The sequence below is a fragment of the Oncorhynchus tshawytscha genome, linkage group LG22 (genome assembly GCF_018296145.1).
Source record: "Oncorhynchus tshawytscha isolate Ot180627B linkage group LG22, Otsh_v2.0, whole genome shotgun sequence".
Classification (NCBI taxonomy): Eukaryota; Metazoa; Chordata; class Actinopteri; order Salmoniformes; family Salmonidae; genus Oncorhynchus; species Oncorhynchus tshawytscha.
The window spans coordinates 15,052,688-15,067,259 of NC_056450.1; the positions used below are offsets into that span (position 1 = coordinate 15,052,688).

At 42.0% G+C, this 14,572-nt stretch overlaps 3 protein-coding genes across 5 annotated transcripts; 1 reads left to right on the plus strand and 2 right to left on the minus strand.

Moving 5' to 3' along the window:
• Positions 1-52: 52 nt before the first annotated feature.
• On the minus strand, positions 53-2,146 carry LOC112221901 (PRA1 family protein 2-like). Its single transcript, XM_024384319.2, has 3 exons — positions 1,799-2,146; positions 1,336-1,553; positions 53-1,202 (listed from the first exon to the last, which is right to left on the minus strand). Exons 1-3 carry the CDS (start codon positions 1,981-1,983, stop codon positions 1,063-1,065), a joined length of 543 nt encoding a protein of 180 aa, XP_024240087.1. The 5' UTR covers positions 1,984-2,146; the 3' UTR covers positions 53-1,062.
• On the minus strand, positions 2,103-7,767 carry LOC112247174 (mitochondrial import inner membrane translocase subunit Tim17-B). 2 transcript variants are annotated; one of them, XM_024415889.2, is made up of 6 exons: positions 7,529-7,767; positions 6,621-6,720; positions 6,462-6,525; positions 6,117-6,245; positions 5,814-5,924; positions 2,103-3,189 (listed from the first exon to the last, which is right to left on the minus strand). In XM_024415889.2, exons 1-6 carry the CDS (start codon positions 7,552-7,554, stop codon positions 3,116-3,118), a joined length of 504 nt encoding a protein of 167 aa, XP_024271657.1. In that variant the 5' UTR covers positions 7,555-7,767; the 3' UTR covers positions 2,103-3,115. The 2 variants fall into 2 exon arrangements, with proteins under 2 accessions (XP_024271657.1, XP_024271658.1); XM_024415890.2 differs by having other exon boundaries at positions 6,839-7,763.
• Positions 7,768-7,850: 83 nt separating this feature from the next.
• pqbp1 (polyglutamine binding protein 1) lies at positions 7,851-14,431 on the plus strand. Of its 2 annotated transcripts, none has more exons than XM_024384318.1 (7): positions 7,851-7,942; positions 8,185-8,252; positions 8,338-8,449; positions 8,578-8,678; positions 8,922-9,104; positions 9,216-9,273; positions 13,997-14,431. In XM_024384318.1, the coding sequence occupies exons 2-7, from the start codon at positions 8,186-8,188 to the stop codon at positions 14,160-14,162; spliced, it is 687 nt and encodes a 228-aa protein (XP_024240086.1). In that variant the 5' UTR covers positions 7,851-7,942; position 8,185; the 3' UTR covers positions 14,163-14,431. The 2 variants fall into 2 exon arrangements, with proteins under 2 accessions (XP_024240086.1, XP_024240084.1); XM_024384316.2 differs by having other exon boundaries at positions 7,858-7,964.
• Positions 14,432-14,572: the final 141 nt, after the last annotated feature.

Genomic DNA, 14,572 nt, shown 5'->3' on the forward strand with positions numbered 1-14,572 from the left:
AATTTATAATAGGCTGATTGCAGAATAACATATTGACAAGATATTGCAGATGTAAGGTATATTATTTAGTAAATGAAGTGTAAATACATGTTGACAGCATTGTAAAAAAAACACACATTAAGTCCATAGAAGGCAATGATCAAAGAAATATAAAATATTCTCAATTGAATAGAATTTTAAACAATGAAGGCAGACTGACATTAATGTTCTTGGCACCAAATAATGCGTGGACAGAGGCATAAATAATCCCGGTAAACATTCTTGGAATAATAAAATCATAGAAGTAGAATTAATTATATTTCTATGCAAAGCATACAGTTGTTCCACTGTTGCCCTTCCATCCCAAAACACATTTAAACTTTCAACTGCATTAAATTGCAAAACCCAACAATAGTAGAAGATGTACAATAACACAAAAAGCAGTGTGGTCAGGAGTCACAGAGTAGTGACTCATCAAACACCTTTAGGTTTCTATGTAAAATCATTTTTTGTAACCATAACACTGGCATTAAATTGCATTTTAAAAACCATCTTATTGTAGCACTTACAACACACGTCTGTTAGGAGGCCACGTTTACTTCTCAGCGCAGATTTTCAGTGCACAATGTCTTTTTAAAAATCTTTTTCTGAGGATACAATGTAAACTCTATATCAGGAACTTGTCAAGGGGTGCAAAATGACTTACATCGCAGGGGAAGAACCCACATCAGTTAGTGTGTGCATTACATAGGCCAAATAGATTCCACAGAATTTACAATCTGTTACACCACCTTTGTGACACTGAGAAATCATAACAATCATTACACCTTTGCTTTACTCCCCTCCTCTCTTCCTCTACTTTTCGTGCACTCAGTATGAGAGGCCTCATTCCATTTAAGTCTCTGGCACCTACCCCTGTGATTACATATCTGGGCAGGACAGGATATATGATGGAGCTTAGCTTCATCACCATATTGCTTCATCCATTCCTTTCAGATTTGGGCATACCAAAGGAGCAAGAGGCAAGAGACTGAAATAGAACAGGGCACATATCTCCTTTTTTTTTCCTCCTCTCCTCCCCCTCTAAGATCCAGCTTCCTGTTCCTGTCCTAGTGACTCCAATAGGAGCCCCATAGGTGTTCTCTTCAAACCAATGCTCTCCAGCTTGTTCTCCAACTTGTTCTTGAGGCTCCGCAGTCTAACAGAGGCGTGGATCAATATCACTGTAACAGCGATAGAGGGAAAGAGAAAATAGAAGTCAGGGGTATAACAAATGGAGAGGGGGAGAGAGAGAAGTATATGTTTACATTGTGTCAACAAGAATGGGGCGAGGTGAAAGAGAGAATAAATACTAACATAAGATGGGGAAGGCTATGCCGAAGAGGAAGACGGCCACTCCCCCAAGCACTGTGAGGAAGAGGTAGCTGGCCCCCAGAATGGCACCCAGGGCCAAGGACGGGTGGTTCCGGCGGAACCGCCTGATGGGGGCCTGGTTCTCTGCTGCCCATACAAACCCCATGAATATCAATGTCACAACTGTGGCCCCCAAGAAGAGGTTGAAGGGCTGGAAATAACTGTCAGACCAGGAGGGATATAGAGATGGCTGATGTTAGTTGACTTTCTCTATAGGTTATAACTCATTATGTCCCATTGGACCATGAATCCAATACAATGGCGATTAGCTAATATATGATTATGGAACATGGACCCATCACACACCCATATCCACAGAATTTGTGATGACTCGTACTACAATACAAAAGCAGCTAACAAAAGCAGCTGTGCTTGCATTCAGAAAACGACCACGTCAGAAACTTACCCTACTATTCCCAGGATGGTCAAAAACGAGACGAAATAGTTGGACTGGTAATACAGCAAGTTGTTTATGATCCGATTGTTCCATCTCTCCAGATTACGAATATCTGGCACGGCGAACTGAGCCGAGCTCAAAACAAAATCATCTAAGGTTCGGATAGGCGGCGGCTGCACGTCCATTTTTTCCATGTTCAATCAAATAACAGACCACATCTCCCATAATTCAAAGCATGGTAGTGGGCGTGTTCGGTTAGGATAATCAACTGCCCCCATATTGCTGCGTACTTGATTGCATCAGAGGGGATGGATTATAAGCCATACAGAATCAACAATTTAATTATTTTTTTCCAGTCAATTACACTGCTAACACTTATTTTTCTGCATCATAAATAAATTAAAATCAACAAATATGGTACAGCATTCTATACATTACATGTCACATGTTTTGAATGACAAAATAATATCTAATTGTGTCAAAAACCTTCTCCATCTCAAGTTTTATGACCATAATAACAAATAAAGAGATGGAGTAGGAAAGTGCTCTGGTTCAACCAAGTGGATAGACCTTATAGTGCTTAGGCTTTGGAAATGTGTGGGAATGCAAAGGGAGCAAGGTAAACAGCGGAGCAGAACACATGAGCATATGGACACGGCCTTCCATTCCTGCCTTCTGAGATTGCAAATGGAATCAAAAGATAAGTGTGTTTGTGATGTGACCCTGAATCCCTACCGTTATAATAAGCCTCACGGTTATGAAAGCTGCCATGAGGAGAGGAAATGGAATGATAGTGCAGTTCTCCTCCCTCAGTGCATTACATTTTACAAACAAAATCAATTACATCAGTTTTGAACAGCATTGATTTTGTCACCCCTGACACTAACTTCTAATCCTAAATACAGTCATTACATACTCACACATACCTGTATTAATGCCTATTCATGTTTAGCTACCCATTCTATTTCTGTAACTGCAGTTATTCAGCACCAAAAGTCTTAGTCACCACAAAATGCTGGTTTTGTGCATAAATGAATCTCATAAAGGTGGGTATAATTCAGGACCAGTCAGAAGGAACACTGGTGAACCAGTATACACAAACATATTCATAAACAAGTGACTCAAATAACCTGTAATCTACCCCTGAGGAATAATAATAATAAAGTGCATCTAGGTTCTTATGACCATTGGGAGGATGGAGGCTGGTTCAGGGTGAGGTTGCTTACACCAGTGAGGTCAGGTTTCAGAGCACCCCTCTCCTCTCTAGTCTGAGATTGTCAGTTACAGTACGCAGGGCTGTAGCTAGGCCCGGCAGCTCCATGGAACCTACTGGGACCCAGTCTGCTGTTGGCTGGCATCCTTAGGAGGAAGCTGGCTGGGGTCATCCACAAAGGGACTCGCTGGATAGGAGAAATAACCATATTTCAACTGTGGTAGTTACTGCTGTGTGGGGGATTTCAGAAGAATACAACTAGGGTTGTGACATTCATTCAATTCCCAACAAAATGTACAGTACCAGTCAAAAGTTTGGAAACACCTTCTCATTCAAGGGTTTTTCTTTATTTGTACTATTTTCTACATTGTAGAATAATAGTGAAGACATTGTTACTATGAAATAACACATATGGAATCATTTAGTAACCAAAAAGGTGTTAAACAAAATATATTTTATATTTGAGAGTAGCCACCCTTTGCCTTTATGACAGCTTTGCACACTCTTGGCATTCTCTCAACCAGCTTCATGAGAAATGCTTTTCCAACAGTCTTGAAGGAGTTCCCACATATGCTAAGCACTTGTTGGCTGCTTTTCCTTCACTCTGAAGGAAACTCTTCCCAAACCATCTCAATTGGCTTGAGGTTGGGTGATTGTGGAAGCCAGGTCATCTGATGCAGCACTCCATCACTCTGCTTCTTGGTCAAATAGCCCTTACACAGCCTGGAGGTGTGTTGGGTCAAACCAGATGGGATGGCGTATCGCTGCAGAATGCTGTGTAGCAATGCTGGTTAAGTGTGCCATGAATTCTAAATAAATCAGTGACAGTGTCACCAGAAAAGCACCATAACACCTCCTCCTCCATGCTTCATGGTGGGAACCACACATGCAGAGATCATCCACTCACCTACTCTGCGTCTCACAAAAACATGGCGGTTGGAACCAAATATCTCAAATTTGGACTCATCAGACCAAAGGACAGATTTACACCGGTCTAAATGTCCATTGCTTGTGTTTCTTGGCCCAAACAATTCTCTTCTTTTTATTGGTGTCCTTTAGTAGTGGTTTCTTTGCAGCAATTCGACCATGAAGGCCTGATTCACGCAGTCTCCTCTGAACAGTTGATGTTGAGATGGGTCTGTTACTTGAACTCTGTGAAGCATTTATTTGGACTGCAATCTGAGGTGCAGTTAACTCTAATGAACTTATCCTCTGCCGCAGAGGTAACTCTGGGTCTTCCTTTCCTGTGGCGGTCCTCATGAGAGCCAGTTTCATCATAGCGCTTCATGGTTTTTGCAACTGCACTTAAGAAACGTTTAAAGTTCTTGAAATGTTCCGTATTGACTGACCTTCATGTCTTAAAGTAACGATGGACTGTCATTTCTCTTTGCTTATATGAGCTGTTCTTGCCATAATATGGACTTGGTCTTTTACCAAATATGACTATCTTCTGTAAACCACCCCAACTGATTGGCTCAAAGAAATTCCACCAATTAACTTTTAACAAGGCACACCTGTTAATTGAATTGCATTCCAGGTGACTACCCCATGAAGCTGGTTGAGAGAATGCCAAGAGTGTGAAAAGCTATCATCAAGGAAAAGGGTGACTACTTTATAAAATATATTTTGATTTGTTTAACACTTTTTTGGTTACTACATGATTCTATATATTTTTTAAATTTCACCTTTATTTAACCAGGTAGGCTAGTTGAGAACAAGTTCTCATTTGCAACTGCAACCTGGCCAAGATAAAGCATAGCAGTGTGAACAGACAACACAGAGTTACACATGGAGTAAACAATTAACAAGTCAATAACACAGTACAAAAAAAAGAGAATCTATATACATTGTGTGCAAAAGGCATGAGGAGGTAGGCGGATAATTACAATTTTGCAGATTAACACTGGAGTGATAAATGATCAGATGGTCATGTACAGGTAGAGATATTGGTGTGCAAAAAAGCAGAAAAGTAAATAAATATAAACAGTATGGGGATGAGGTAGGTAATATTGGGTGGGCTATTTACCGATAGACTAAGTACAGCTGCAGCGATCGGTTAGCTGCTCAGATAGCAGATGTTTGAAGTTGGTGAGGGAGATAAAAGTCTCCAACTTCAGTGATTTTTGCAATTCGTTCCAGTCACAGGCAGCAGAGAACTGGAACGAAAGGCGGCCAAATGAGGTGTTGGCTTTAGGGATGATCAGTGAGATACACCTGCTGGAGCGTGTGCTACGGGTGGGTGTTGCCATCGTGACCAGTGAACTGAGATAAGGCGGAGCTTTACCTAGCATGGACTTGTAGATGACCTGGAGCCAGTGGGTCTGGCGACGAATATGTAGCGAGGGCCAGCCGACTAGAGCATACAGGTCACAGTGGTGGGTGGTATAAGGTGCTTTAGTAACAAAACGGATGGCACTGTGATAAACTGCATCCAGTTTGCTGAGTAGAGTATTGGAAGCTATTTTGTAGATGACATCGCCAAAGTCCAGGATCGGTAGGATAGTCAGTTTTACTAGGGTAAGTTTGGCGGCATGAGTGAAGGAGGCTTTGTTGCGGAATAGAAAGCCGACTCTAGATTTGATTTTATATTGGAGATGTTTGATATGAGTCTGGAAGCAGAGTTTACAGTTTGTGTTATTTCACTATTATTCTACTATGTATAAATGAGTAAAAATAAAGAAAAGCCCTGGAATGAGTAGGTGTGTCCAAACGTTTGACTGACCTGACTGCACTGTTTATTCGACTGCATACAGAGTTCAGGCAAATCAGGCTTCTACAACGGTTCCAGGGCTGTCTCTAAACATTACTTACGGTTCTGAAACTGCTGTGCGGTGTATCTGGTGAGAAGGATCCCAAAGCCCTCGATCAAGGCCAACAGGATGCCCCCCATCATAGCCGACCCCACCATAGCCAAAGGCCCACCTAAGGAGAGCACAAAGCCAACAGTCAAGCCCTTGAGCTAATCTGACTTTGTTGGGTGGGTGGGGCAAGATGGTCAGGCAGGGGGTGGGGATGGCCTCAGATCAGAGGGTCTTGAAAAAAAGATGAAATATACTAAAACGGTTACATCTAGAATAAATGTTTTGTCAAATGAATGTTTGTCTCAACACTCACTGCGTGCAGCCAGGACTGCCCCAGTCATCGCCCCACTAGTTATAGAGTTCCAGGGGTCCTCTTTCCCTCGAATACGGACCAGGCCACAGTCGATTGTAGAGAAGAGTCCACCCCACACAGCAAAGCTACCTGCAGGAACATCACACACAGCGTTAGTGATATATAGGGCTGGCACAATTACTGTATAACGTGTAACCGACGGTTATGGATAAAGACCATCATGAAAATAAAATAACCATCATAACCAGCTGACTGACGACGGGACGGCCGGCATTCGTGATGATGAATGGTGTTTGTACTGTGTGCAGTACAAGAGAGAACTACTGTAAAGACAGTGACCCTTACCGCCGATCTGTGGAGCTCTTAATCTCACAGCATTGGCGCTACCTTTTAGTCTGTGCCGAAAGCCCTGTGCAGAGACAGAGACATTGCTTTTTCGATCACTGTTCTTATATTAATCTTAAAATATCTTTCATAAGCTAAGAGAGAGTCTTTCAAACTCACCACAGGAGCATTCCGAAAGCCCTTGACTGACTGGAACACCCCTCCGCCAATGGCCCCCATGGTGAACGCACCACCACAGTCATCTACTATTCTCCAGGGACTGAGAAGTGTGTGTAGGGGCCATGGGTAAACAAACCACAATACAGATATTAACAAGAAACCACTTGTCTATCTATGCATAAATATGTAGGCCTATTACTGGTATATAAATGATTTACCTAATATACTGTAGCGACCCGCTTGGACAGTTATGTGCCTGTGTTCTAATGTGTGGTTATCAGGGCACGTTTATCAGTTTGATCTGGGTTTGGCGGATCCAGCATACCAGTCCCCCTTGCTGTCTGCCAATCAAAGGAATACCTGGAATGTTTCAGTGCCAGGCATCCTTGTGGTTGGTGGAACAGCAGAGGGCAAACAGTAGCCTGTGTGAGTTCTGGTTAATAAAACGTTCAATTTGAAAATGCGATCCTCTGTTGTGGACATTCTTTCATGTATGATCTATCAAAGTCTTTACAATACTATAACCATCTACCTAATACTAGTTAATAGTAATATTCGTTTGTACCTAAAACTTCCACATCCTTAGACAATGTCTAGCGAGCTAGCTATGCCTGGCTAGATTTAGCTATGTTACGCAACTTGTTTAGCAAGCTAGCTAACGATAACTTACTGCTAGCGGACTAAACTCCACTCCATGGTGAAGGAACTTCGTCAAAAACTTCCTTCCCCGTGGATGGAGTGGAGTTTAGTCTGCTAGTTAGCTATAATTCAACCATCATTTGCGTAATGACTCGGACATAAATGCCATAATAACCATTATGGTAAAGCAGAAAAGTATGTTGGCTAAAGAGAGATATCACCAATATTGACAACTGTCTACTTAATTGTCTGTCTGAAATGTACTTCACCAAGGTTCACGGGCATATTCTTCCATGTTTGTTGTTGCTGTCCGTGCTATGACGACATATTTCTGAGACTAATGCCACGATCGAAACAACTGAGAACTGGGAAAAATCGGAATTACGACTTCAGGGCGTTCAAAACAACTGGGAACTCGGAAAAAAACGAGCTCCGATTGGGAAAAATCCATTTGAACGGTCATTCAACTCGGAATTCTAACTCAGGAACTCGGGCCTCTTTCTAGAGCTTCGACTTTCAGACCTGAAGACCACTGACGTCATGATTTGACCTCGTATGTTTCCGAATTCCCAGCGGTTTTGAAAGCGGCAACCGATTCCCTCCCCCAACTAACGACGCAATCATTGTGCGCTTGGGCTGTGTGACTGGCTGCTGGATAGATTTCGCTCCACATCTGAACTAAAGTAAGGACACATTTGGATGCAGGTAATTATAAACTGGTATTCACATTTGATTACATTAACGTTTTCCCTATACAGCTAATTTCGATTGGCTGAAAACGTTAGTTAGCTAGCCACTAACGGTCAGACGCGAGTGAGGTAGCTAGCTACACGTTAGAAAATAGTATTTATGGCTAAGTTAGTTAGCTAGTTTGGGGCCATCGACTCAACGGGCTATAACGGTAATCGTTCATTTTCTCCCGTAGGATGCCTCTGCCCCCGGCGTTACTGGCTCGCCTAGCCAAAAGAGGGATTCTTAAGCACTCAGATCAAGGTATGGCTACAACAACAAAATTTTAAAAATGACTCACTGCAAAAATGCTAGCTAGTAGCTAAAACATTACACTTCCTGTCTCTAGATGCGGATGAGGAGATCATTGCTGAGGACTATGATGACAACAATGTAGATTATGAGGCCACTGCCCGTGAGAATTTACCTCCCAACTGGTACAAAGTATTTGACCCTATTTGGTAAGCACTCTTTCAGATTCTCCACTAAAGATGTAGATTGGGTATGGCTAGTGGACAGAAGCTGTTATGGAGTGATTTGTTTTTGGATGTGGACTGACTTTAAAATTACATGCATTTTGTATCGTTAGTGGTCTGCCATACTACTGGAATGTGGAATCTGACCTAGTTGCCTGGCTGTCCCCAACCGACCCCACATCTGTGATAACCAAAGCTGCCAAGAAGTCAAGGGGTAAGAACAGTCCTAGCTTGACCACCCAGTAGAGCAGAGACTGTTTCATGTATTCAGACTCAGTATTTAGGATGGATTTGATTCTGACAATCTTGGTCTTGCTGCTGCTCCAGTTTCAACTGTTCTGCCTACGTCTATTTTAGGCTGGGTTTCTGTATAACACTTTGTGACACCGGCTGGGGTAAAAAGGGCTTTATAAATACATTTGATTGATCTTACTAACTCAAATATTCCATCTTACAGCAGAGATTGGGGAGGACAGAGGAGAGAGACAAATTGAGAAGCCAGACAGAGAGAGGGAGCGAGAGAGGGACAAAGATCGGGAACCAGAAATGGAGAGGGAAAGAGGGAGGAATGACGGGAGGGAAAGAGACAGGCGGATGCAGAGGAGAGAAGACTTTGCCCCCTACAGCAAGAACAAACGAGGTAAAGATTCATAACATTGCATCTCTTGCTCAAAACAAATATTGCAACCATACCCAAATCAAATGGCTTATGTACACTTGCTAACAGGTTTCTGTAAACTATATTTTGCAGGGAGGAAGGATGAGGAGATGGACCCAATGGATCCCAGTGCTTATTCTGATGCTCCCAAGTAAGGCCACTGACCCAATCATTCATTGCTACCTTTCCTTGCATTGTGAGCTTCATGTCCATTGTCAGAAATCCCTGGCACTCTTTTTCTATGTATGTATGTAGGGCTGCGGTGGTCATCAAATTATGTCAACCGGTAACTGTCATGCAAATAACTGCCCGTCTCACGGTATTGACCGTTAACTAACATAAACACATTTAGCATAGCCTACAAGCCACTGATCCGGACCTTTGGAACATCTACATTTTAAAAAGTGTTGTCAATCCATTTAATATAGCCTACACCATCACAATAAACCCATTATTTATTCCCATTTAATATAGCCTACACCATCACAATAAACCCATTATTTATTTTAGGCAGTTCTAAATAAATATTATATAAAGAAAATGTAGCCTATTTCGGAAGAATAACATTCTGAGTCATCCTTATGTTAGGCCTTGATCTGGCTATGCCATATGGCTGTGGGCTACACTAGTTCATTTAGCAGGCAAGATTGCTTATACTTCCTGTGGCATTATTTTATAGTAAGAACAATACAATTGAACATCGCTAAATAAAATAGAAAGGATGTTTTTCCCAAATGATTTCCGAGGGACTGCGCACATATATTGGAATTCCACATGAGAAAGTTTGCCAACTCCTCGTATAGACTATTACCGGCAACTTCTGGAGAATAATGGCAGAATCTGCAAATGTCAGCAGGAGTGGGAGGAGAATAGTTGGGTCAGGTTCTTTTAATTATTTTTTTTACTTCTGGTTATCAAGATCTATCTAGCTTTCTGGTGCCCTCTTGAGGCATCAAACCGTAAGCTTAAAGCATCAGACGAGCTCAATACATTTAGTTGATTTTATTAAAACACGTAGGGTGTGTCTATATATATAGACAAATACACTTTACAAATACGTGCAGGCACTCCGTATTGCGTTGTGCATAAGACCAGCCCTTAACTGTGGTCTATTGGCCATATACCACACCCCCCCCCCCTTGCCTTATTGCTTTATTTTATAGGAAGTAACTGTAAAAGTACTACTGGTGATATATGTAATGGGGAATTGATATACACTAACAATGAAACAAACAATTCACACGATTAAGTTATCAAACAATGAATGTGCACAAATTGGCAAGAGAGAGTGCATTTTGGAGAGAGTTGTGCAACGGAGGTCAATCTGACATCTGCATCGGCCATGCAGCATTTACACTGATATGGCCTCAACAAGTCAGGGCATTCATACTTCTTGCGCTTCACGGGGCAGTGCAGAGCTGTTGTCAAGGAAGTGAGTTTGTGTTTATACAGGATGTACTGCCCCCACCTACCATCAACCAATCATGTTGATGCGGTGCTATACAGTGCCCTCTGTATTGTTACAATATTAGGGAGGCACATGGCGATGCACTACAGAGCTCTATTTGGCCTCTGGAAACTCACAATGGCGTCACAGCCTCCGACCACATTTTTGAATCAAGAATAAATGGGTTTTTGGTCTAAGCCTCCAATGGATTCATTCACTGAGATGGGTGCAAATATATACAGTGCATTAAGAAGGTATTCAGACCCCTTGACTTTTTCCACATTTTGTTACGTTACAGCCTTATTCTAAAATTGATTCAATTGTTGCTTTTATCTCATCAATCTACACACAATACCCCATAATGATAAAGCAAAAAAATCACTTTTTGCAAATGTATAAAAAACAAACTGAAATCACATTTACATGTGATTTACATTTACATTTGGGGCGGCAGGGTAGCCTAGTGGTTAGAGCGTTGGACTAGTAACCGGAAGGTTGCAAGTTCAAATCCCCTAGTTAAATAAAGGTAAAATAAATAAACATAAGTATTCAGACCCTTTACTCAGTACTTTGTGGAAGCACCTTTGGCAGCGATTACAGCCTCAAGTCTTCTTGGGTATGACACTAAAGCTTGGCACCGAAGCTTGGCACACCTGTATTTTGGGAGTTTCTCCCAAACGACAAGTGGGCTGTCATGTGCCTTTGACTAAGGACTGGCTTCCAACGGGCCACTCTACCATAAAGGCCTGATGGTGGAATGCTGCAGAGATGGTTGTCCTTCTGGAAGGTTTTCCCATCTCCACAGAGGAACTCTGGAGCTCTGTCTGAGTGACCATCTGGTTCTTGGTCACTTCCCTGACCAAGGCCCTTCTTCCCCGTTTGCTCAGTTTGGTCAGGCGGCTAGGTCTAGGAAGAGTTTTGGTGGTTCCAAACTTCTTCCATTTAATAATGGAGGCCACTGTGTTCTTGGGGACCTTCAATGCTGCAAAAATGTTTTGGTACCCACCCCCAGATCTGTGCCTCGACACAATCCAGTCTCGGCGCTCTAGATACAATTCCTTCAACCTTTTTTTGCTCTGACATGCACTATCAACTGTGGGACCTTATATAGACATGTGCCTTTCCAAATCCTCTCAAATCAATTGAATTTACCACAGGTGGACCCCAATCAAATTGTAGAAACATCTCAAGGATGATCAATGGAAACAGGATGCACCTGAGCTCAATTTCAAGTCTCATAGCAAAGGGTCTGAATACTTAAATAAGGTTTGTTTTTCATTACATTTGCAAAAATATCTAAAAACAAGTTTTTGCTTTGTCATTATGGGGTATTGTGTGTAGATTGAGGGGGGGATAATTGTATCCATTTTAGAATAAGGCTGTAACGTAACAAAATGTGGGCAAATGGAAGGGGTCTGAATACTTCCTGAATGCACTGTATGTGTGGAATAATTTTTTATTTAGAATGACCTACAAAAACAATGTGTCCATCCATAGCCTGTACTTGAATGGAGGAAGCGCTTACCGCAGTTACATTTGTAATATGCCAGGTAGGCCACACCTGTTGTAAAGCGGATTAATGTGCTTAATTTTAAGAATTGAGCAATAAATATAGCAGCATGAGAAAGCTTGGGATCCTCTTTTTAAATAGTGGCCAGTCAAAACAATTTTACACGCGATTGTATAATGACTTGGCTTATAAGAACACGTCTCACTAGGCTCTGTAGGCTATGGGCTTTCCAGCCCTGTTCAGGGGTCCTAGGTCTATAGGCTGCGCTTAGTTATTTGGTCACTTTAGTTGTGATACAAACCTTTTCCAAACATCTATGCCTAGGCTAGCTACAAAAATGCAAAAAATACACGCTGGGAAAGTGATTGATATTCTCACCTATCAGACTATTCTCAATTTAATATTGTCCTTACATATACTAAATAATATATGTTTAAAATTAGTTATTTAGAATGGGTCATTATCATGGACCCTTTTGTGACCAATCAAATTTTATTGGTCACATACACATGGTTAGCAGATGTTATTGCGAGCGTAGCAAAATGCATGTGCTTCTAGTTCCGACAGTACAGTAATATCTAACAAGTAATCTAACAATTCCACAACAACTAGCTAATACACACAAATCTAAGTAAAGGGATGGAATAAGAATATATACATATAATATATGGATGAGCAATGACCGAGCGTCATAGGCAAGATGCAATATGGTATAGAATATACATATGGGATGAGTAATGCAAGATACGTAAACATTATTAAAGTGACTAGTGATCCATTTATTAAAGTGGCCAATGATTTCAAGTCTGTATGTAGGCAGCAGAATAGTGAATGGAGGACGATTCTCCTGCGGTTCATTTTCATACTAGCCAGGCATTCTTCTCTGGTTGTTTTTTAAAATGTATTTAACTAGGCAAGTCCGTTAAGAACAAATTCTTATTTACAATGACGGCCTAGACCGGCCAAACCCTAACGACGATGGGCCAATTGTGCGACGGCCAATCACGGCCGATTGTGATACGGCCTGGAATCGAACCAGGTCTGTAGTGATGCCTCTAGCACTGAGATGCAGTGCCTTAGACTCGGGAGCGTAGCAATGTGCTTAATATTAGGAAAGTGGAAATATAGTGGTGTTGGAGGGCCAATTGGAGGCACTCTTTCCTCTGGTCTATTTTTTTTAAATCCCAGGGCAGTGATTGGGGACATTGCCCTGTGTAGGGTGCCGTTTTACGGATGGGACATTAAACGGGTGTCCTGACTCTGTGGTCACTATAGATCCCATGCCACTTATCGTAAAAGTAGGGGTGTTAACCCCGGTGTCCTGGCTAAATTCTCAATCTGGTCTTCATACTGCACCATCATGGCCACCTAATCATCTCCAGCTTTCAATTGGCTCATTCATTCCCCCTCCTCTACCCTGAAACTATTTCCCAGGTTGTTGCTGTCAATGAGAACGTGTTCTCAGTCAACTTACCTTCTAAAATAAGGGTTAAATAAAAAAGCCTGTGGGATCCTCTTATTAAGAGGCCATTAACTCAGTTCTCACACAATTGCATAGCATATAGAAATATTGTGAAACATGGGCTATAGAAACACTTGTTTCAGCCCATGCATCAACCAGCTATTAGGAGCTGGCTTTCGCCGCTCACTCTGAATGCCAGGGCTCTCATTAAGAGTTTGATTTGATTGCATTTTCAGTGACGTCAGTGATTAGAGGGACAATGGAGCTCTGAGTACCCGGCCATTAGCAAGTTTGGTAGGCTACTAATGACCAACGGCATTCAGAGTGCAGTGTTGAAGAAGCCTAGCTACCGTGACTCAATAGTCACGTGGAAATTGAACTGCGGTCATGACTCGTAACATAGTCAACATAACAGCCCTTCTGCATGTATCTAAAATGTATTTTTCCCCACACAGGGGCAATTGGTCCACTGGCTTGCCCAAGCGTAATGAGGCGAAGACAGGGGCGGACACCACGGCAGCAGGGCCTCTGTTCCAGCAGCGCCCGTACCCCAGCCCCGGAGCTGTACTCAGGGCCAACGCAGCCAATAAAAAGCCCCCCAGTGACGACGACGACGACTGACCACAGGGGTTCACACTCGGCAGGAAACACAACTGTGGGCTCCTTGCCTGCTACGTTTGGAATGAAGTTACCTTTCTATTCTCAGTCCATACACTACATGGAATGTGAGACCCCTGCTGACAGAGCTTATCTGGTGAGGCGGAAACAAGTTGTGCTTCTGCACGTGTAAATATTGCTTGGTATTTTTTTGGTATGACTGAAATGTTACCTGTAGGCTACCATTGATCATCAGATGAGTGGCATTTGCTAAATAAATGCTAAATAAATGACTTAGTTTTTTTCCCTTTTTGAAGAGAGGCTACATGTGCAATGCTATTGCAGTAAACATGGCAAATTAAGGGCATCATTCTGAATATATTAGTATTACCATATATATATATATATATACACATATATATACACACATATAT